The 23,656-nt window shown below is 39.0% G+C and overlaps 2 protein-coding genes and 1 long non-coding RNA gene across 3 annotated transcripts; 2 read left to right on the top strand and 1 right to left on the bottom strand.

The window, feature by feature from the left end:
* Positions 1–2,499: 2,499 nt before the first annotated feature.
* On the bottom strand, positions 2,500–4,330 carry LOC148044677 (uncharacterized). The gene is made up of 2 exons (XR_015697399.1): positions 4,066–4,330; positions 2,500–2,581 (listed from the first exon to the last, which is right to left on the bottom strand). It is a non-coding gene; the product is annotated as an uncharacterized LOC148044677 (long non-coding RNA).
* A 76-nt stretch (positions 4,331–4,406) lies between these two features.
* Positions 4,407–10,809, top strand: CIMIP3 (ciliary microtubule inner protein 3). The gene is made up of 2 exons (XM_087720816.1): positions 4,407–4,610; positions 10,105–10,809. The coding sequence occupies exon 2, from the start codon at positions 10,118–10,120 to the stop codon at positions 10,517–10,519; it is 402 nt and encodes a 133-aa protein (XP_087576942.1). The 5' UTR covers positions 4,407–4,610; positions 10,105–10,117; the 3' UTR covers positions 10,520–10,809.
* Positions 10,810–13,346: 2,537 nt separating this feature from the next.
* Positions 13,347–21,888, top strand: GUCA1A (guanylate cyclase activator 1A). The gene is made up of 4 exons (XM_087720133.1): positions 13,347–14,548; positions 17,681–17,830; positions 19,139–19,229; positions 20,293–21,888. Exons 1-4 carry the CDS (start codon positions 14,351–14,353, stop codon positions 20,448–20,450), a joined length of 597 nt encoding a protein of 198 aa, XP_087576259.1. The 5' UTR covers positions 13,347–14,350; the 3' UTR covers positions 20,451–21,888.
* Positions 21,889–23,656: the final 1,768 nt, after the last annotated feature.

Genomic DNA, 23,656 nt, shown 5'->3' with positions numbered 1-23,656 from the left:
TGCTGCAGTACAAGATGAAAACATATAACTGGAAAGCATTGAATGTTATGAAGCCTAAGCTAGAAAATGTGAGAAAAATGTAGTCAAATGATTGACACACTGATGATAAACAAACATTAGTAATCTGACATTTAGGTTTGCCACCCTCAAACAGTAATAGGAATGGTCTCTCTGACACTAATTCTGAGAGGTGTTTTCTGATGACATTTGGCTGACTTACAGCTCTTTTGCCCAATAGGAGTTGCTTTTTGTTGATATTTCTTTAACTACAGTCTCCTACAGGATGTGTCCCTTAAATTCTAGGAAATAAATTTTGAATTTGATCTGTGCCAAGTAGCATTTGGTGCTAAACAAGTCATGGGTGATCCAGTTTGTGTTGATGATTGATGGCAGTTTGAGGACATTTCAGTTGTTTTTTTCAGATTAGAAGATTTTCACTGTATTTTTTATATTTTTCTCAGCTTTTTATATTGAGGCAGAGCAAGAGAAATAGACAGAGATCATTCCCCCAATCTTCATTTCGCAGTAAACAAGTTTCTAAGGCATTAACATTCTGCATAAAGGTAGAATCTAATGCAGAGGTTTTCTTGCTCATGTAGTAGAATGAAGACAGGATAATTTATGCTCTGCAGTCACATGGGCATCCTTGAAAACTGCTTGTTATTCCCCTTGTATATTTTCAATGAAACCCTATGGGAAATCCAAAATAAGAAAACACACACACACACACACACACACACACACACACACACACACACACGTAATATTGGAGAAGAAATAATGTGACAGATTATTTTTCCACAAGAGGGCAGTGCTCTAAAAAAACAAAAGACATATTTAACATCAATATTATCTGATCTCTCCATTTGATTTGTGCGCACTCCATGCCATCTAAGAAGTAAACATATGAAGAGAGAATCCTGTTCATCTCAGTCTCAATCATTTTAGAAGTGGCACATAAAACCTGAATAACAGATAACATCTTTAGAGATGCTTTGCGATAACAGAATACATTTGGAGCAGTGGTGGGTTCCTACTGGTTCGGACCAGTTTGGCCGAACCAGTAGTGGTCTGGTGGATTTTGTCACTGGAACAGGAAGTGACCCAGGCCTGCCACAGCCCCGAATTATTTTTCAGGGTGCCGCCATAGGCACCCCCATCTTGTTTTTTACTTCTGTGCATGCACAGAACAAGTTTTATTGCACTGCGCATGCGCGCATGCACAGCCCACCCATGAGCGAACTAGCAGTAGTGCCTGCCAGAACCCACCCCTGATTTGGAGATATGATAGTAGAGGCACGTTGAGTATACTCAGTCACTTTGCTTTGCATTCTCAGCAAATTGAAGCTGATCTGCATGCAAATGTCAGTGGATACCAGAAAGAATGGCATCTAAAAAGCTGCTTTAACAAGTTGGAAAAAGGGAGCTTCATATGTACTTTTCATGATTCCTCGAAATGGAAACGCCCTAAAATAAATAAGATTCATTGTTACTTCACTAGAAAGAGCTGAACAGCCTGCAAGGCCTGAGAATTTTCCCTGTTAGCTGCAACATTAGAACTCATTTCATCCATGATAATTGGTAGGAAAGAAATTGAGGAGTGATATTATGATGACATTGTGTGATAAATGTTAAGTGTAGTGACGTTATGGGAAAGGAAGAACAGAAGATGAGTTTGGAGGTAGTCCTGCATCATGCTCAGCATGTTAGTAGTGGAACATAGTTAGAGAAAAATATATATATTTTTAAAGGGGCATGGTAGGAAGGAGATTAAAGCAAAGTCATTATGACATGGTATCTCTGGGTCTGTATATAATTACCTTGAAAATCAGAGAGCCCTTTGATTCGTGAAGACAATAGTTCAAATTATGCAGACACTTGTACATATTCACAAATCTGAATATGTTCAGCGATGAATATGCCGTGATGACAATTATGGGCTTATTGGATAAAAAATATAGCAGGGAGGTTATATAATAAAATCACAGCACTCCCTTTCCTGTAAGTATCTGTTATGACATGACGCAAGTTATTCATGCCGCTAACTCACATGAAACTCAGCTATGCATAAACATTAAATGATGCATGCCTGAGAAGGGTGTAGTCCCTTTGAAAAGATTTTAAAGAATGATAAGCTGTCACAGACAACTAAGCAGGAACAAACTGATTGATATGCCATTCCATCCACAATCATGCAATTATGCACAAGATTTTTTAATTGTGCGTTGTGGGGAGACAAACTCAGAGGCAAGCTTGTAGTTTTACCCTTCTTTAAGTTTATGTAAACTTTCTGGCAGCCAGATTAATTGATAATTGCATATAAATTATGATAAATAATTACTATATAAGGTTATGAAAACTATAAGAATATATTTTTGCCTCTTAATAGATCAGTTTCCAGGATTCTTCAGCAGTATGGCTGCTAACAGCTACAGTCTTCCTGTGTCTAGAGGAATCCAGGTGAGGTAGGCAAGGTCAGGAAGGAGATATCACAAGAAATACCAGAAAATACTTTAATGAGACAGGCTTTAGTAGCAGAATCTTGAAATCCTGACAGAGTGTCCCCTTCTGTCTCTTCTTTCTATAACAAAGACAGCCAAGGCGGGATGATCTTGAGTTTCTTTCTCACACTTTCTTGTTTTCACAAGCTAAGTTTATGTTTTATTTATGGTTGCCAAATATCTATTTGTACCCTTTAATACAGTTGTGTTAAGTTACATTGCCCATCAATTCATCTCTCGGGCCACTAGCAATTTCTTAACTGAAAATTTCTCGAAGCTTACGGATTGTTGCTCTGAGACAGGCAGTGTGGTGTGGTAATTACAGCAGTGTTTCTCAACCATGGCAACTTAAATGCACATGGAGTTCAGCTCCCAGAATCCCCCAGCCAGCATGGAATTCTGAAAGTTGAAGTCCACACATCTTAAAGTTGCTAAGATTAAGAAACATCTCAAGGTGCTGGATGAGGAATATGGAGGTCCAGGTGCTGGACCTCTATTAGGCATGGAATCCATCTGGGGGACTTTGGCCAATCATATCTTCTGAGTAGGGGTGAAATTCAGCAGGCTCTGACAGGTTCTGGAGAACCGGTAGTGGAAATTTTGAATAGTTCGGAGAACCGGCAAACACCACCTGTGGCTGGCCTCACAGTGGGTTGGGAATGGAGATTTTGCAATATCCTTCCCCCAGGAGTCAGGAGGGAATGGGGATTTTGCAGTAAACTTCCCCTGGAATGGCGTGGGAATGGAGATTTTGTAGTATCCTTCCCCTGCCAAGCCCACCAAGCCACCCCTACAGAACGGGTACTAAAAAAACCTCAATTTCACCACTGCTTCTGAGTCCTAATTAGGGTCAAGGTTTGCACTCAATAGGTAGCAGAACAACAAAACTTCTCATCCTTCAAACACTGATAGAACTCTGGTAAGCAGGACAAAGGCACAGAAGATCATCTATTGCTGTTCTGATGGGTTCTGTCTCTCAACTAGCTTGATCACCCCAAAAATAATGACTGGAAGAGCAGCGAGAAAGTGTCAAATAGACAAATGTTGCTAATTCATTTGACATCATGACTTCTCTAAAATTTATCTATAAGATCCATTTGCTGCCCATCTCCTTTCAAAGTGAGTCTTTCAAATGTAGCCAAAGAAATTATGATTGATAAAATTTGGAAAGGAGGGGGGGGGGAGAGAGTTGAATAATTGCAAGGCATGCAAGGAAAGATACCAGATTAGGTTTCTGTGCTTGCCTTTTTGCTAGAGGAGAATATTAAAATATATGTTTGTTTTCTGTAAGCTATTTCTGTCCCCGCTCATCTCACCACAGAGACTCTAGGCGGGGTGGGGGGGGGGGGGAAAGGGGGCGCACACATACACATAGTCTTCATTTATAAAATAGTACTCCAAAAATAGTACTCCAAAAATAGTACTCCAAAAATAGTGAATCTTAATATTATGTTAGTTGGGCCCGACACCGTTGTTACTGCTTTCCCGACACCGTTTAGGGCCAAAGCGGCGGGGAAGGGAGGGCAAGGGAAAGCTAGAAGGCGCGTCCCTCGGCCCCCAATACCTTGTCTCTTGAAACAAGGGCTCGGCTTCAGAATCTGGATTTAAACAATACCGCTGAGCGAGTGCGGGGCGTTTGATTGCTTAACTGCTTTCTGATTCTGTCTGGCGTGGCCTTCGCTTCTGGGCCCGCAGAGGATGGGCTGCTCCTAAATAGATTTTCCTTTGAAGTCTAAATTGCTTCTTGACTTTCCTGCGAGTGCGGCGGGAACCCAGCAACTCCCAGCCGCTGCGCTTCCCTTTGCAGGAACAATCCAGCTCTGCCTCGGCAGTTGACGCCTTTCCCCAGTCACAATGACCCAGATCTGGACCGGGCGGCGCAGCGCGGCCCCATCCACAGCTGCAGCCAAGAGGTGGCACTGGACGGTTCAGGTCATCATGTGTCCGGCAGCGACGCCCACTTATTCCCTCCTCTCTGCCGGCCGCATTTTTCCAGGAGCTTAGGAAAGAGTGGAAGAGGAGGAGGAGGAGGGGCGCGGTGCTCACGTGGAGAAGAATTGCAGCGCGACGACGCCAAAGGAGAACCCGAAAGGAGGGATTCCCTCGAAGGTAAGAGCCGGCTGGGCTTTAGAGGACGGGGCCGAGCACGAGGGGTTCCCTTCCTCATTTCATCATAACCCCTTTTGTTCAGGATCCAAGGAATCCAGGGTGCCTAACTCGTGGATGTGCTGCAAAATTCCTTTGCAGATTTTGCCAATATGACCTGGAGAACAGCTTCAAAAGTGTCTGGATTGAATAATAAAACAACGGTCTTGCTATTCAAAATGAGAAGCAGTAAACAGGAAAGCTACTTCACAGGGCAGCTGTGCCAAAACCTATCCATCCCATCCAGTTATTCAGTTAAAAAATCATTTTTGCTACTGTCCTCCACATGTTAAGACCAAGGACACCAGATTGTGGAAAGGTGGCTAACTAGACATAAAAGTACAATAGCAGAGTACTAGAATTGGGGTTCTTCATGCTAAAGGATCTGTTAACAGAATGCGGGACATGGTGGCTCAGTGGCTAAGACGCTAAGCTTGTTGATCAGAAAGGTGGGCAGTTTGGCGGTTTGAATCCCTACCTCCGCGTAATCGAGTGAGCTCCCCCATTACTTGTCCCAGCTTCTGCCAACCTAGCAGTTTGAAAGCATCTATAAATGCAAGTAGAAAAATAGGGACTATCTTTGGTGGGAAGGAAACAGTGCTCCTTGTGCCTTTAGCGTTTAGTCATGCTGGCCACATGACCACAGAGACGTCTTCAGACAGTGCTGGCTCTTCGGCTTAGAAATGGAGGTGAGCACCGCCTCCTAGAGTCGGGAACCACTAGCACATATGTCAGAGGGGAACCGTTACCTTTACCTAACAGAATACAGATGGTCCTTGACTTATAACAGTTCGTTTATTGAACGTTCAAAGTTACAAAGGCCCTGAAAAAAGTGACTGGACTGTTTTTCACACTTATCACCATTGCAGCGTCCCTATGGTCATGTGATCAAAAGTCAGATGCTTGGCAACTGGCTCATATTTATGATGGTTACGGTATCCTATGATCATGAGATCACCTTTTGCATCCTTCTGACAAACAAAGTCAATGGGGAAGCCAGAATTCACTTAACAACCAGGTTAAAAATTTGAAAGCAGGATCTCTGCAGTGCTCCTCTGGGAAGCAAAGCAGCTCCCATCTTCATTGCTCAGTTGCAGTGGCTTTGGGCCAGACTTTGCAATTGATGCAGAGGAATGTGACCTCTAAAAATATCTTTGCTAAGGTGAAAGAAATGCTCAGCCCATCAAAGAAAACTATTTTATCACACTGGAGCGAGAAGTTCTCTTGGGGGCTACTCTATAGTTTTATTTTCCACCAATTTTAAAGTGTTGTAATCAGTACCATTTGGAGTAGAACCTATAGGTTATGAAAAGGGATGGGGACTTCTTGAGTCCATAGATTGATTTCACTTGGAAATATATCATGTACTGCAATGGCTCCCAACCTTTTGGGCACCAGGACTGGTTACAGGGAGACAGGTTTTTCTGAGGACTGGAGGGGTGAGCATGGTTTCGTGTACTGCCTGCATCCCACAGATGGGTCTTTGTGTGGCCTGGTTTCTGGCATGCCGCAGACTGGTGCCAAGCCTTGGACCAGGGTTTGGGGATGTACTGATGTACTGTCTTATGGTATAATGTGCTATAGCTCAGTGTATAGTGGTCTTATATTATAGTGTATACCAGTGCTTTTCAATCTCAGCAACTTAATGATGTGTAGACTTCAACACTCAGAATTGGGAAGATTCTGGAAGTTGAAGTCCACACATCTTGAAGTTGCTGAGATTGAGAAATAGTGGCCTGTACTATATTAATCTGCATTTAGACTGTTACACTATTAAAACTGAGCCGAGGTGGCGCAGTCGTTAGGGTGCAGTACTGCAGGCCACTTCAGCTGACTGTTATCTGCAGTTCAGCGGTTCAAATCTCACCGGCTCAAGGTTGACTCAGCCTTCCATCCTTCCGAGGTGGGTGAAATGAGGACCCAGACTGTGGGGGCAATATGCTGACTCTGTTAACCGCTTAGAGAGGGCTGAAAGCCCTATGAAGTGGTATATGTCTAACTGCTATTGCTATTGCTAAAATTGAGTTGCTTCTTTAAAAAGAACATCTGTGTTCTTTAAAACTTTTATTTAACAACAACAACAATCTTTTCCTGTGAAGGGTGGCTGATGAAAGATGTCTTTTCGCTAAACAGAAAATACCCAAACAAAATCATGCTATCTTGCTCTATTTTCTTGGCTGCATAGGGTTTTACTGCTATGTTATGTAATTTCCCTTGTTAGCGGATTAATGGCTTTGTACCTTAGTGGACAGAACTAGATTTAGAGAGCTGAATTAGTGCAGCCTAACAAGCTGCGAGCGTCATGGAAAGTAGAAAACCATTAATAAGGTTTTAAAATAACGTCAAGGGCCATCCATGTTTAGAATGCACAAATAAACAGTTTTATTAACTACTGAATAAATCATTTTTCATTCAATAGTCTCTAGGAATATAATCATTACAAGAGAGACAGGTTGGAGAATAAAATATTTTATTTGGAATTAACCAATTATATAACAATAAAAATAGCTATCATGCCAAGGTGTTAAAACTCTGGTTGAAACAAAGGCAGAACTAGCAAAGAGTCACTTCTGGTTTAAAGAAAGCTGCTTTGCAATCTTACTGACTCCTGTTATTGGTTTTCATAAAATGAATGATAATTGATTGTAAATTATTTTCATTGCCTTTTCTTAAAAAAAATACCACTTAGAATAGGGGTCCCCAACCCCAAGGCCACGAACCACTACTGGACCTTGAGCCTTTCACAACTGGGCTCTGGAAATGGAGGCCGAGTGCGCGCGCATCTGTATTTGCATGAGTGGCAGGCATGCGTGTGCACAGCTCCATTTAGGCTGGTGGTGGGCACACTTGTCCACTACTCATGGAAGTGGGGATGCATACATATGCACGCTCATCCATGGCTCATGCAGAGCCATCCCCTCTCCCCACTTCCCCTCCGGCAAATCCACAAAGCTGGAAAGGTTGGATAACTTTGACTTAGACCACTTGCAATCACCTAACTAAAGTTTTTGACATTTTTCCATTTTTTAAATTAAAATATTTTCCCTTTAAATTGCCCTTCAACTATCACTACACACACACACGTACACACACACACACACACTGTATGTATGTATTTGTATATAAGTGTATATACATACACACACACATACATACATACACACATACACACACATATGTGTGTGTATATTTCAAACAATCTGATTATGCATCGCCTTTCTGCTCATTTCTCCTTGTCTAGCCGATCAGAAGAAAATAAAGAAGTAGAGATGCATAGAGTTTGCATAAACAAATAAATGTTGGCTCTTTTTCTCCTTGCACCTCCTCTGACATAAACTTCTCCTGGCACCATCTTTTTGCCTGCCGAATTCCATGACATTGCCTTTTTTTAAGGTCCATGAATGAGGTCTCCTTAGGTTATTCTCAATTGAACCAGTGTGAAAATATTTCCTCCCCCCTTTATTCCAACAACGTGCAAAGATGTGGAAAATCTGTGGAAAAAAATCAGGAGATTGGCAATGAGTGGGAGCGAAGGCAATATATGCAGGCTAAGGATTGACAATAGGGGCAGCAAATTTCAAGACAGCATGGTTTTCTGCCATAGGTGACAAGAACTTTCTCGGCATTGGAAAAGGCACATAGTGAGTGTCAAGAAAGATCAAGCTGTTGGGAAAGGCTGGAAGTAATTGTTCAGTATGCTCCACATCCTTGCTTTATATTTTGTCTTTTGTCAATTATAAATGTATAAATTATAGATATTATTACTACAGAGAGGCAGAAGAACACACATATAGCCCAGCACTAAACCACAGGTTCAACTTGACTTGCTCCAGAGGTGCATATACTGACATGGTCCAGAAAGACATGATGGTAACAGGGCCCCTGAGACCCTCAAAGCACAGCAGTGCTTTAAAGCAATGTTTCCCAGTTGATGGGATGTGTATATTAGCAGGACACAGAAAAGCTCAAATAGGATGCAATATTTTCATAAAAAATACTAGGAATTCTCTTTCCCTGTGTCATCTTGCAGATTTAATGTAGGGAAAGCCCAAAATCTGTTTGACAAACATCAGGACCTGCAAGCTGAAATGGCCTAAAGTCAGATGGGCTTAAAAAGAGAAGAGCTGCTGGATGACCCATAGGCTCCTCCAGGGAAAAGTCTTTGTCCAGATTGTCTCCTTGATTATTTGATTATTTTTTTTACTTGCTTCAGTTTTGGATTTCCTCGGCAAATAGCCCCTTCTCTTCATGTCCCATCTTGCGAAGTCTTTCCCCTGCGTTTTTTATTATTATTTCTTAACATACTTCTCACAAATGAGCTAAGAGTTCTTGAAGCAGAAGAGAAGATTGACAGCTCCTCCATGGCAACTTCTGAAAAAAAAAACAACCTTTCCTTTCTGTTTGGAAGAACCCTGGTTTTTCTCCGGGCCTCCTAAGAGTTTTGGTGTTTGGAAAGTAGCTTCAAATTGCAAGGGAGCCAATAGAGAGAAGAAAGAAATAATGGGTGATCTGGACAAGCTGCTGCACTTTCTGAAAATTCTTACAAGGGGTGTCGTGGGGTATGGTTAAAAAAGAGTCAAAATGCAACTGTGACAGTGTGATTGCAGCTCTGAACAGTTTCCTGGGCATTATACGTACAATACAAAAACAAGCAGAGATTCAGTCATGCATCACGGCTGCCATCTTGACTTTTTTTGACCCTATCCTCTGAAGACATCGATTCTTACTTTCAATCTTTTACTTTCTGCCTGGAACTGCTGAGCTGCTGGGCATCTTTTCACCTATCTTGTTACTTTGCAATAAAAGCCAAAAGCTAAAGGCAAGCTTGGGGGGATAGATTGTTTATTGTTGTTCTGGGAAGGGTTTGATTCACTGTTGTTGTTGTTGTTTTTTTTCCAGTAGGGGAGCATGACTGCATGGCCTCTTCTGCAACGGAAAAAATAAATAAAAATTAATTGGAAAGATAGGATAGGAGGAAGTTACTTTAAAATTAAAATAAAAACCCATAGTGCTTGTAGACATAGAGATGTCTGTAGAAAAAGATGGCCTTTTTGTTTCTGTCATAGCAGAATACAAGCTACTGGATAGTGTCTTTATAGATGGAAATCTCAGCTTTATTTTACATCTGAAAGTGGGTTTTACCACCCACCTTTTCTTTTTCTTCCTAGCTGTGGTTACTTTTAATCCATTTGTTTCAGATTTAAAATACTCCATTAGGGGAGAAATGGGTTTTAAAAATCTTTGGGGAAAGAGTTGGCTGGTGGGTGGCTTGTTATCGTTAACATCCCCTTTGCTATGGATTCAGGCTAACACAAATGTTCACAGGATTCTGCTGCACAATTATAACGTGGCCCTGAGTTTGGGGACAATCAACTGGCCAAATGCTACTCCTCTTGCTTGTTGTATAAAAGGGAGAGTAAATCTGTCCCCCCCCTCCCCTTGGCTTTTCTGTTTACAGACCAAGTTAATCCATGAAGACAATGTCTGAAGTCAAGCCTTGCAGGATGGCACAGGAGGAGAAAGGGACTGAAGCTTTGCTCAAGTCATCAGATCCTGCATTCAAACCCCAAAAGAAATGTCCTGCAGCTCTGGGCTACAAGATGGAGCAGGCTTTAATTTCTGAATATTTCCCTCAGGTCATATATTCAGGAGGATTTAAGCCCGAGTGTCTTAGCTTTGCCTTCTATAACCCTAATTATTCCAATTCCTACAATCCATTTTACACTTTACAAAAACCAACCTGTGGCTATCGGTATTGTCGAGACACTGACCACCGAAGGAAAGTCATGGATATCGAGAGAGTAAATATTCCAAAATGGAGAACTATTGTGCAGAAAAAGCCAGGCGTGACTTCAGAAGGCACAAAAGTCTGAAACAGCTTTGTTTTTCTCCTGAGACTTTCCTAGCAGCATTCTGATTCAAAATCTGAACTCTGTCATCCTCCAAGCATATCTAAAAAGAAATGCTGTGGGAGATTCAAATTAAAAAACAAACAAGCAGAGTTCTGCCTTACAGCAAGAGCTTCTGGAACCAACCATGATGGAATAACTCAAGTCCTACAAGAAAGATATCAAAGCCGCCTTACTTTGGCTTTGAAACATCTACAGCTGTAGATCTCCCACCAGCCAGAAAAGCACCAAAATGAAGATCAAATGAGCAGATACTTTTCTCTCTGTTGCTTTGTTTACTACATATATTTATTATTTCCAGAGAAATAGGGAGAACTAAAGCCAAAGCAATTTCCGATTTGTTTTGTATAGCCAAGCATAGTTCCAGATATTACAATGAAAAAACCCCACAATACTCCCTTTAGCATGTGTGTAACAGAACTATATAACATTCACATAGATATTCAGAATCTAATAATTAAGGATAATCACCTGTAGAATAGATGTAAAAATTACAAGGCCAACTTGTAATTGGGTTACATCATTGCTTCCCAAACCTGCGTAAATTACCCAAAATTAAGTAAAGGTGATTTTTCTTTAAGTAACATACAAATTCAATTGCAACAGTACATTTAAATAAGGACTTTCTGATAAGCAGTGAAAAAGATTTTCTGATAAGTGGGTTTTGGGTAATGAAAGAAAAGGGTTGGGAAGCCCGGGATTGCTGTATTTTTCGGAGTATAAGACACACCGGAGTATAAGACACATCAAGATTTTGAAGAAGCAAATTAAAAAAAGTTTTTTGCACTCTGCAGACCTCCTTCACAAAAACGGGCCCATTTTTTGTCCAAAAAAGGGCATGCATGGTTTTTAGAAAGCTTGTAGAGTGCTCCTGGCAGTTGGTGGGTGGGGAATGAGCAAAAGGCCCATTTTTGCAAAAATGGGCCCATTTGTTTGTCAAAGAAGGCATAGCCTTTAGGAGGCTTATAGGGTGCTCCTAGGGGTTGGGGGGCAAAAACGAGCAAAAGGTGGTCCGTTTTTCACTCATTTTTGCCCTCCCCAGCCCCCAAAAGCACTCTGGAAGCCTCCTAAAGGCTATGCACGGCCATTTTTGCAAAGGGGGCAGGGTTTCAGGAGGCAAAAAATGTGGTATTCAGTGTATAAGACAAGACACACCCAGATTTTTACCCTCTTTTTTGAGGGAAAAAGGTGCGTCTTATACTCTGAAAAATATGGTATATGAATTCTTACAAGATCTATTAAAAGCATCTGGCTTTGTATGTGTTTTGAAAGAGCTGGTTCAGAAATTCAGTAAAACAATTGATATGAAAGCATTATAGCCTCTGAATACATTCACAACACACACACACACACACACAGAATTATATATGAAAATGATGAAATGTGAAGCAATGTATGCAAGGCTGAGAAACATGTGTTCAAGATAAAACGAGATTCTCACAGGTTATTTTCATTTTATTTTCATTCACATATATCAGGGCTGTCAAACTCCCAGCCCATGAGCCGGATGTGTCATGTCCCTGGTTTAGTAAAGGGGGGGGGGGAAGTCCTTATACGTCACATGATACGTATCATGCACTGTAAATGGGGCAGCCCTTGAAGAGCATTCGGAGACTTCAACTTGTCCAGAATGCAGCCGCGTGAGCGATTGTGGGTGTACCTCGATACACCCACGTTACACCTATCCTCCGCGAGCTGCACTGGCTTCCAATTGGTCTCCGGATACACTTCAAGGTGCTAGTTATTACTTATAAAGCCCTTCATGGTATTGGACCTGGGTACTTGAGAGACCGCCTGCTGCCAATTACCTCCCAAAGACCCATTAGATCGCACAGGGTCGGCCTCCTCCGGGTTCCATCCACCAGCCAATGCCATCTGCCTACGACCCGGGGGAGGGTCTTCTCTGTTGCAGCTCTGGCTCTCTGGAACGAACTCCCCGCGGAGATTCGGACCCTCACCTCTCCTGGCTTTCCGAAAAGCCATTAAGACCTGGCTGTGTTGGCAGGCCTGGGGTTGATGAGCTCCCTTCCCCTCTCGACAGGTGTGGTTGTTGGTCATTTTAAACGTTTATTTTGTATTTGCATGTTCCCCTTCCCGTTGGAGTTGTTCGCCACCCTGAGTCCCTTTCAAGGAATAGGGCGGCATATAAATAAAATGAAACTTCAAACTTCAAACATGATGCTGCAGCGATGACGTGAGTTTGACACCCCTGACGTATATGTATTGGAAACTTTAGAACAAGAAGCATGAAGCACAGAGTCTGACAATATAATTTCCTACTCAAGATGATGCCTTGATAATAGCTTATACAGTTAATTCACATTCAGGTTAATTACTATATAATGAAGTAGAAATTGAAAAAGGAATCTGAAACAAACAACACTGATAATTTGTTGAGGAAGCAAAGAGTATGCAGAAATACTAATAACCATAAACACCTGCAGTTGATCTGTCTATAAGTAGATCTAAATCGGCTTGGTAGACATGGATATGGAATGCCAGTATGGGGAAGGCATTAAGGCATTAGGCTAAAGCGGGAGGCTATGAGTTATAGTTCCACTTTAGGCATGAAGACAAGTTGAATTGCTTGCCCAATTACACTCCCAACCCTAGAAAAGAAGCAAGGTGAACTACTTGTGAAAAACCTTGCCAAGACTGCAGGCACTTTGCAGGAGTCAATATATATCTGTAAGGTCTCTGCCCTGTGTCTTCACTTATCTGCTTGTTTAGTAAGTGTTTGAAATTCTGTAAAGAACTCTGTATTTGCTCTATTGAGAGCTCCTATGATGGACAGGCCTACCTCTTCTCAATTACTGGATCATCAGAGCTCCCAAAAGTTAGCTGAATGTGCTTAGAGAATCCTTTGCATTGCAAAAATCTGTAGAAAGGAGCTTAAACAGATACCCACATTTCCCGGTTCAATTTACTTATACCCTTGAGCTGCCACTGTCTGCACAGAACTTTAGGCCTTTTAGTTAAAGATAACAAAAGAGGAAAGTTGCCACAAGGGCAGGTACAGTATGCTTATTATTATATACTTAGTACCTGAAGAAAGTAATTAACCATTTCTTTCCTTAGCCTTATCATTACTATGTGATGCTATAGGCAAACCTCAGCAGAAGACATGGTTATGTGTAACATGCTACTTAGTTTGTTTTATTTATTTCATCCTCATTGTATAATTATTCAATACAACCCAGTGGATTGTTTCTTGCACTATGTCTATTGAGCAATGAGCATTAGAACTCAGTTGAGGGCATTGCATAAGCTTATTTGAATGGGCCTGCTTTCAAATTGAATGGCCTTTTCAAATTGTATAACTCAAGGAAAGTAATAGAAACTCTGAAAGACAATATAAACATTTTCACAAACACTTGTTTTCTCATAATCATATCTGACATAATCGAAAGTGGATTATATATTATTAAGCTATTTTCAAAGTTATGGTTATAGCCATTTTCACCTTTTCACCTTATAATCCACTAGTCTCTCATTTTGTTCTATTTTTGGTCTCAGTTTTCTATGACACTAGCAACCCATCACAGGACTTTTCTCTCATTGGCTATTTAGTGTTAAGTCTTTAAACATCGGAAGCTGCTTTGAAGAAGCTGTCACTATTTTGAAACTCTCAAAGAGCCTCTTCACCTTCCCTCATTAAAGAAGTTTATTTTTAATAGCTTCTGTCCTCTTTTCTACTTTATTAGTTTTACTTTGAGCTATCCCTTCCATTTGAATATTTAATAAAGAGAGGAAAAACGTTTAGTGTACCTCACTGTTCCCTGTGTAGCTTTAAATATGGGGAATATGGATGGCAAATCTGTTGAAGAATTGAGTGCCACAGAGTGCCACCAGTGGTACAAGAAATTTATGACAGAGTGTCCTTCTGGACAATTGACTCTACATGAGTTTAAACAGTTTTTTGGATTGAAAAATCTGAGTCCATCATCAAACGAATATGTTGAACAAATGTTTGAGACATTTGATTTTAATAAGGTAAGTGATTTAATATAATACTTATAGCTTCCCAGATTCATTGAGTGTTTACATTTACACGTTTAATAAATAATTATTATTGCATACAGTATTCTGTATTTGCCCATGTATGTGCGTTTGTGTGTATAGAGGGAAAGAGAACATTTAAGTTGCAGAAGACTTAGAAATGTTGATCTGATCAAGCTAACCATATGGAGTATTGTGGTTCTTTAAAAAGCCAAACACATTTATTAGATGATATAGTTGTGGGTAAGTATAATATATGAAACATGATGCCAGAATGTTTTATTAATTTTTAATGTGCCTCAAGATTTCTGCTTGTGCTGACAAGCAAGTGATATATACATATCTATTATGCAATGGTCAATGAAATAATTTATGCACATTGATTCATTTTCTACTTTGGCTGATAGATTTGTTTCTTTGAAAATTAACTGTAATGACTAGTTTTAACTCAAGAACAAAAGCATTTTGTCAGCATTAATTCTGCATACACTTCCTATGTCATGTTTCAAATCGTTTTTGTGATTATGTTATAGAAATAAACCATGGTATATCTTTTTTTTTAAATGTTTGTTACAGTGGCTAAATTAATTATTTTTAATTAGATCAGGCAAAATAGATGCCATATAAAGAAAAGTTAATGATAGTAATTCTTCTAACAGAAATAACTCTGTAAGACATTGGAACAGTGGCTAAATTAATTATTTTTAATTAGATCAGGCAAAATAGATGCCATATAAAGAAAAGTTAATGATAGTAATTCTTCTAACAGAAATAACTCTGTAAGACATTGGAATTTGGACAATTCAAGGGTCCTAAAATATAAACTGTTCTATAAAAATTATGGTATAATCAAAGGCAATAAAGCAGACATATGTTCAATAGAAGAGAATATCTGTAATTCATGGTTGAATGTGGAATTTTTGATGCTTTCTGACATTGTTTGTAGATGTTTCATTTACTGCACTAAGTTACATCATTATTATTCATTGACTATGTGTGTATATCCAAGTATTTGTTTATGTGCTGAACAAGATTTTAAAGCCGAAATCCCAGCTTCTTTTAGTACTTTTATTAAATGCTATCATATAAGCAATGCTCTGATACAATCCCAAAATTTGGTAATAATGGACAAAGAAATCAAAATTAATGTGGAGCTTTGATTGGGTTCACTACGCAATGGATCAAACAAGTAGCAAATGGGCAAATCTAGCCTATATAAATATTCATGTAAAAATGAGTCCTGTATACAGAGTTGTCCATGGTGTGCCAAGATTGTGATACCATTTTTCACCTCCTTTGGTCACCATTGCAAATGAATGTGACTTTGCCTTTCCTTTCCTAATCTGTTATTTCCTAAATTAATTTATAGGGCTAATTAATTTATATTGGCCCATTTAGGAAATGTGCAAGATGACTTTTTAGTTTGTGGTCTTAATTTCTCCTAAACTCAGTGGGTACAATATACTATCTCTTCCCTGAAAAACTTGTTTGACCTCATAAAGCCAATGAACATCAATGGACCATCAAATTATTACTAGTTAATACCATACCATTATCTTAAGAAAAATGTGCAAAGAGTTGAAGACCAATAAAACAGATTGAAAAAAATGACATATTTATTTTCTTTGCTCATCATGACTGAATGTTAACAGTTGAAATTAATGTTAAAACATGCTGTGTTTGAACATTTCCTCATGCAGTACTATCTACTTTTATGATTACCTATAACAATGTTATTATACAACTAGCTGCACCCGACCACACATTGCTGTGACCAGTCTGGGCATAGTGGGGTGGCAGGTGGGTGCTGCCGTTGGTCAGGCTGCTGGGCCGGGTGACGCTGGTTGGGGAGATGGCACCGGGGCTGTCAGCCTCGTGGCAGTTGTTGAGCATCTCAGAGGAGCTGCGCTCGGGCTCCCCCAAGTTGGTGGCCCAGGAGAGTGAGACATCCAGGATCTCGGAGGAGGAGAAGTCCTCAGTCCTCAGCACCCAGGGGCCGCCCCAGCCCCGCTGCGCCTCAGGCTGACACTGCCGCTGGCCCCCCCGTGGGAGCCACCTTGGCGAGGCTGTAGCTGGGCACACGCGGCCAGCCGGGCTGAGGATACGCTCTGCCTCCGCCTCCTCTGGAACTCCACTGGGCTGGCCAGCTTAAGGGCGGGGGGAGGCAGCCGAGGGATGGCGCAAGTGGCACCCCACTGCAAAGGCCTGGCGGGAGGGGGGAGAGGGTAGGGGGAGGCCAAAGGGCTTCAGCTCCCCTTGGCGGAAATGGCCAAAGCTCGTCAGAGGAGGGGCGGAAAGGGGAAAGGGTGCGGCTGCAGCCCAGCCACACTTATAAAGGGACCATCGGGACGAAGCTGGAGAGAGGCCGAACTGTTCCGAATATACTATACTCACTAAATGAGCGCTATGGTAAACGACACAGCTCAATTCCAACGCAATGTCACATGAAATAATTAAATCAAAATGAAAATAAACCAAAATCTATGAAAATTCAATATAACAATGCAATCGGAAACATTGAAATGGAATCATGAAATATTTAGCAGAGTGTGTGTTGCTTTTACATCCACCAGATGGCACTGGTTTCAAAAAAGCATGTTTTTACAAAAATCATGTTTTTACCTGTCACAGGTGTGACATCTATGTAATATACATATATAAAAACATTCACGTATTCGAATGCAACGTTGTGTCAAAATTTCAAAGCAATCGGTGAAGAACTTTCTGAGATTAGCAATTTTGAACAAACAACCATTACATTTTTATTTATATAGATTGCATGGGACAGTTTTTAGCAGAGAAGTTCCTTTCTGGTTATGATATCATAGAAATAATCACAAATTGTACTCTTCACAAAATACACTCGTCTGGTCTTTTAACTTTCACTCTAAAACAAGGATGTTTGACCTTAAGCAAAATAATCAGTAGAAAAGGGGGAGAATATAATTTCTGAATAATAGCTTTCAAACTCAAGAGGATAGCTACAATATTAGATGATAACTGCTACATCAGCAATAATCATAATCATAAAGCACAAGTACAAAAATACACTTATAAAGCTGTAGTTGTAAGTACAGCTCTAGCTTACTTAAATTAATGAATATGTCACTTTTTGCTCTTCAATAGGATGGATACATTGATTTTATGGAGTATGTGGCAGCTCTAAGCTTGGTTCTGAAAGGGAAAGTGGAACAGAAATTGAAGTGGTACTTCAAGCTGTATGATGTCGATGGGAATGGCTGTATTGACAGAGATGAGTTGTTAAACATCATTAAGGTAAAATATTTTCTTCAATCTTTTCTTCAGTCAATTATGCTTTTCATTATGTATGGCTGATACATCCAGACATTGCCTTTGAGAAGTAAGATGCAAAAAAAATTAAGTTTCACCCACACTATATGTGCCATATATGTCTACTACTTATGTACAGGAAAATGAGGGGAGAAACTGTAATATATTCAATGTAGAGGATGCTATATTTATAATGGAGATGGGCTTAAACTCTACATAATATCCCTTGGTCAAGTCAGCTAATCTAGCAATCTTATTAAGCACTGATAATTGGCAACATATAATTGTCATGATAATTCAAGAGACTTTAGTAGTATCAACAGTCCTTGAAACCTACTATTCAATCTTCTCTGATCATTAATAGAAGCAGGAAGACTTGGATGCTATTTTTGGTTATTCTCACCCTCCAAAAAACAGCAATCAGAATAATAATTGCTAGAATTTCATATGGTAATGAACATTCCCTCTGCAGTGAGGTTAGTCCCATATCTCTTAGCCTTCTAGAAAGTCTTCCTTAAAAAATATTTTTTGCAGCAATCTTCGGGAACCCTTGGGGAATCTTGCAAAGTGATTATTATTATTATTATTATTATTATTATTATTATTATTATTATTATTATTATTTATGAAAAATATTTTCAAAGCAACTCTAGGTAGAATGTATCATGTAATTTGATTAGTATTCTCCTGTATTCTTGTTTTTTTCTGTTTTTTTCTGTTTTTGTAATGTTACAATGGTTATACATTGCCCAGACTCATATAATCTGAGGAGATGAGCTATATACATTTGCTGAATAAAAATAAATAAATAAATTACCACCAGACCAATGTCTGCTAGAGGAGAACCACTTTGTGCTGGAGTAGGAGACAAATGGATCACCTCAAAGTGATTAAATCATTAAATCAATAGGTCAAGAACTAGAGTGACTATGGCGACAGGCAGACTACCTGCTATTTCTCATTTGGGGCGGGCAAAGTGCTTAAAGAGATTACTCAACCTCTCCAAGACCAATGCACAAGCAGAAAGCAAAAAGACTGGGTGGATGGATGTATAGACAAAAAACTGGGTGGATTAGAACTAACAAATATATAAAAATATCATCTGATCTTCACATTTTAAAATCACAAATTAATTTGTACCGTAATTCATTCCTATTGGAAAATACTGCATTTATGTGAGAATTTGTTGATTTTCTTTTTTTAAAAAGTCATACATATTCAAATTGTTCACAGGTAGGGAAATTGAATGTAGACTTTTAAAGATGTTTTATATGTTTATATATTTATTTCCAGGCCATTCGCACCATTAACCCATGTCAAGAAGTCATGTCAGCTGAGGAATTCACAGATATGGTGTTCAATAAAATTGATGTAAATGGAGATGGTAAGAAACTTTTCTATCTGCGCTGAGATATTACTAGTTTGATGCAATCCAATAGTATATAATGATATCTGAGTAGGAAAAAGGTTAAAACTGACAATTTGTCAATGTTCAGAATGTACTGGATGCTATCCCATTTCTTTTGGGCTAGATAAACTTAACTGAATCTAGCTAAACTGTTAACAATTCTACCTCCTTGAAGTCTATTTTATTGCACCCACCACCACTTAAAATTAGTCTCAAAAAATGAAGCATTAATTATCAATGGGAAATGCCCAAAGTGCACATCAAGAAGAGAAAGTTAAAGTTAAAACCAGCTAAATATTGTGGTCCAGAACTCAGGTCTTCCAGTTACTTAAGATCAGAAGCAGAGGAATTATTTACAAGCTGAAGCCTGCATTTTCTTATGCAAAAGTAAGAAAATGGAAAGTGGAATGAAACCCATATGCCCATCCCATCCATTCAGCCATCTGCTTCAGTTCTGAGTCTTGCATTTATCCACAAAGAGAAACTTGGACAGGCTTTATAGTCTGATGTCAGCCTTTGATGCAGGCTAGATCAAGAAACGGGCATGGCAGCGATTTCAGGAATGCTTGTTTTGTTGTAAGATAGGATAACAGAATCTTGAAAGCTGTCCAAGTTTCTCCCTGTCCCATCTTATACTATATACAATCAAGGTAGGGTTGCTTTGAGTTTCTTTCTCATGTTCTCCTCTTTCTCAAGATTGAAGAAATGTAATTGTTTGTTCATTTTTTCTCTACCTCCAAGGTCAATTCTAAATTCCTTTACAGATTCCTTGGCAAATATTGGTGGATTTGAATTTGCTTGGTTAGTCCATCAAACTTTTTAATGTCCTTACAGAAATGGGAATTTTGTATTTGTCAAAAGCATAAAAAAAGGCTATGTGTCTCCCCCCCCCCCCCTAAAAAAAGTAACCAGAATTAAGCATTGGGGATGATGCAGTTAGTACTAACTGGATATCCATGTGTTGTATTGTTCACAAAATCAGCTCTCAATCATTTCAGCAGGCGGTACGTGAACCAAATTTTCTTGTTTGTTTCTACAGGTGATTTGTCTCTTGAAGAATTTATAGATGGAGTACAGAAAGATGAAGTTCTACTTGACATACTCACCCGTAGTTTAGACCTGAAACATATCTTTGATAAGATCCAGAATGATGGAAAGAACCCAGAAACAACTGGAGAACCCACAAAAAATGAATAGGCAAATTATTGTTTTTTAAAGAAAAATGTAATATTACAAGAACAAAAACTCAACACTAAAAATTGTAACAACTTAGAATATCTGTGTTGTATGTAAAAGAGGTACTGTCTATTATGAACACACTGAATAATTGTTATCACCAATTGTTGAAGACATCAGGTTGGCCTAGAAATTTAAGGCAATTGTCAGTGCTTCTGGGTCAGAGGAACACATACAATGGAAGAAGATCCTTAGTTTATTTGGTCTTTAAAGTGTCAGTGAGGAAGGTAAGTATAAGAGGGTATTCTGAGATGGATCCACCTTATATCGCCTTATATCATTTTGACTGCTTCTTGTGGTTGCTTCTTATGGTGAGCACACAAGTCAGAAGAGAATTAAATTAAGGAAAGTTGAAAAATACAGCTTTGGATAGAATATCTATTTTTTGATAATCCTAAGAAGTAGTGGAACTAAATGGCATCCAAGATTATCTTCCACTTATTGAATATCTAAAAAATGGTTGCTTAAAATCAGTGCTACAAATCCCATTTACTCAAATTGATCTCGAGTCTGCAAGTCTGTTACAATCCTTTGATATAAGCCTTTTTGCATATTCAGAAGTTCTTTTTAATACATGAATGATATTGGCCAAAGAACAATATTTTGGCTTTATATATGTAGCACATGTCGTTTAAAGATGAAGTGTTATTTTTTACTATAGCAAATGTTGCTCATATAAGAATATGCTTTTTTCATCAAATAATCCATCTTTTGATTTGAGTTCTCCATATGTGCAAACCGTATTTTGTTTCCCTAAAACAATTCTGTATTCTTTTTTTAAAAAAAACATGAGACTTATTAATTATTTCTCTTAAGTATTTTTTATGGGAATTGAAGCATAGTTTAAGTTTAGCTAGTAGCAGATTGACACTCAAGTTCAGGTACATAGAGAAAAGCCCCAGATGCTAAAATCATTTGTAAACTGATTAAGCTTTTAATTGTATGCATTCATTAGGGATTTTGTAGCCTAAGCATTACAACAACTACAATGGGAAAAAAATCCATTCTTAAAAAAATACAGAAAATAGTTGACTTTTGTAAGACAAATTCTGAACATTTGTGACTATATGTTTAACAAAGAAAAATTATGTGAAAGCACCAATATATACTTGACTAGAAAAAAATATATTTCTCTTTTGCTTTGGTGTAGTGGTTAAGGCACCAGGCTTGACAGTTAGAGATAGTGAATTCTACTCCTGCCTTAGCCATGAAAGCCAGCTGGGTGACTTTGGAGCCATTCGTTTTCTCTCAGCCCATCTCACCTCTTACAGTTGTGTGGAAATTAGGAAAAGGAAGGTGTGTTGGATATGTTCACCACTTTGAGTTATTTGTAAAAAATAATAAATATGGGATATAAGTAACATAAATACAAAAATAAATAAAATATTAAAATTCATAACAGGGGCTCAGAAATCATAAAGTACCTGAAAGTATGAGAAAGTATTTTCTAGTATGAATTACAAAAGCTACAGTACATGCAGAACTCTGCACGGCTCAGTCAAATTTCCGTTGTAAGGTTTAATTGGCCAATCAGTGGTGGCATGAATAAAGATTGAGTTGCAGGTGTCATCTTTGACATGAACAATGGGGCTGAAAATTCCCACACAAAATGAATAAAATTGTGTTGCTGTTTCTTGAGAAAAGTGAGAGAATAAGCAGATTAAGTCACATTATCCTAAAGGGAAGAGGAAAAAAAACCCTAAGGTCTAAATCCATAAATTAGATTTTTGGAGAATAATGCTTGCTTTAAAATCAAACAACAGGAAAGGAAGCATTATTTCTTTGAATTTTAGCTTCAAAATAAGTACTATGCTATGGTACTTTATTGAAACTGTAATATTCTAAAATACTTGATATAGCAACACATTTATCTTTCTTTATCATTGCCATACCCACTGATAATAGATATAGGCCAGTGGTGGGTTTCAACCTCTTCTGTAGGTGTAGCCTGCTTTGTGGGAGTGGCTTGCTGGCCATGTGACTGGGTGAGAGTGGCTTGCCAGCCATTTGACTGGGTGGGAGTGGCTTGCCAGCCATGTGACTGGGTGGGCGTGGCCAACTTGTAAAATGTGAAACTCACTTAACAATGCTCTTGCTTAGCAACCAAAATGTTGGCTCAGAAACTCTGGCATTTGAAGCACACAAGTCTTAAAGCTGTCAAGTTACAAGACCGTTGCACGCCTAACCCTTTAGAAAAAAAACCCAGGGGTGTTCAAACTTGACAGCTTTAAGACTTGTGGACTTCAATTCCCAGAATTCCTCCTGTCGCTCTTCATCTTGATGATGTGGGGATGGGCGGGGGGAGAGAGCTGGAACTGGTTCTAAACGGCACTGTAGATTTGTGGAACCTCTTCTGTAAAAGAGGTTAGAACTGGCAGGAACCCACCCCTGATATAGGTAGATGTGAGAATAATTGAACTGAAACTGGAATTAATAATTTCCTTGCGTTTAAGTATTCTATATTAGATTTATTTATGTGGACTTCTCTACATTCTGTATATATTTCAATTTACATGTCTGATTTATTTTTTTATACATAGTACAATGAAATGACTCATTAAAGTTTCTATTTTATAAAATCATCAGTTTGGGATTTTAATTTTAATTTTTGGAATCAATACTGTATATGCCCCACCTTCCAATTTTCTAAAATGCTTGGTATACAGATGAATTATAGCTGCTGGAAATGGCAACAAATTTGAGTATGGGAGTCAGTCACATTAATGGGACTGGCCTAAAATTTAAGATGGTAGTTATGGCAGGATACTCAAAGCCTCACCTCTTTTGAAGAAGGGGGGGAGAGGAGAGGGCCAGGGAGAGAGAGAGACTACCTTGTAAGGTAATAGAGAGTCAGCCAGGGTATTAGTGGTTGAGATAGGAAATAGTGAACATGACTTATTGACATACAATATATTCAGATCAAACAATTTCATTTGTATTTGCTCACCAAGCTACCTACTTGTTGGTGGTTAAACAATTTTTTCCATAATCTTGACTGATAAAAACATCTCAAGAATCATAAAATGCTGAAAACCATTTGGCTATTAGTTTATTTGCTTGGAATTATTTTTACCACATGCAGGGTTTATTGCTATCATTTATCATCTACATTCCAGTCCTGTTTCCTCATTAGATTGCTCCATAAAACACCAACAGAGATCTTTAGT

The sequence above is a fragment of the Thamnophis sirtalis genome, unplaced genomic scaffold (assembly GCF_051295495.1).
Source record: "Thamnophis sirtalis isolate CommonGarterSnake01/CBP01778 unplaced genomic scaffold, rThaSir2_p1.2 scaffold_7, whole genome shotgun sequence".
NCBI lineage: Eukaryota > Metazoa > Chordata > Lepidosauria > Squamata > Natricidae > Thamnophis > Thamnophis sirtalis.
This window is presented reverse-complemented; position numbering and strand designations above follow the sequence as displayed.

What these genes read in the sequence shown, in the direction of transcription:
- CIMIP3 (XM_087720816.1), top strand. Translation starts at nt 10,118, where the DNA reads ATGAAGACAATGTCTGAAGTCAAGCCTTGCAGGATGGCACAGGAGGAG.
- GUCA1A (XM_087720133.1), top strand. Translation starts at nt 14,351, where the DNA reads ATGGGGAATATGGATGGCAAATCTGTTGAAGAATTGAGTGCCACAGAG. An exon ending in AGACATTTGATTTTAATAAG is followed by an intron (nt 14,549 to 17,680) that starts GTAAGTGATTTA and finishes GCTCTTCAATAG; the next exon opens with GATGGATACATTGATTTTAT. An exon ending in AGTTGTTAAACATCATTAAG is followed by an intron (nt 17,831 to 19,138) that starts GTAAAATATTTT and finishes ATTTATTTCCAG; the next exon opens with GCCATTCGCACCATTAACCC.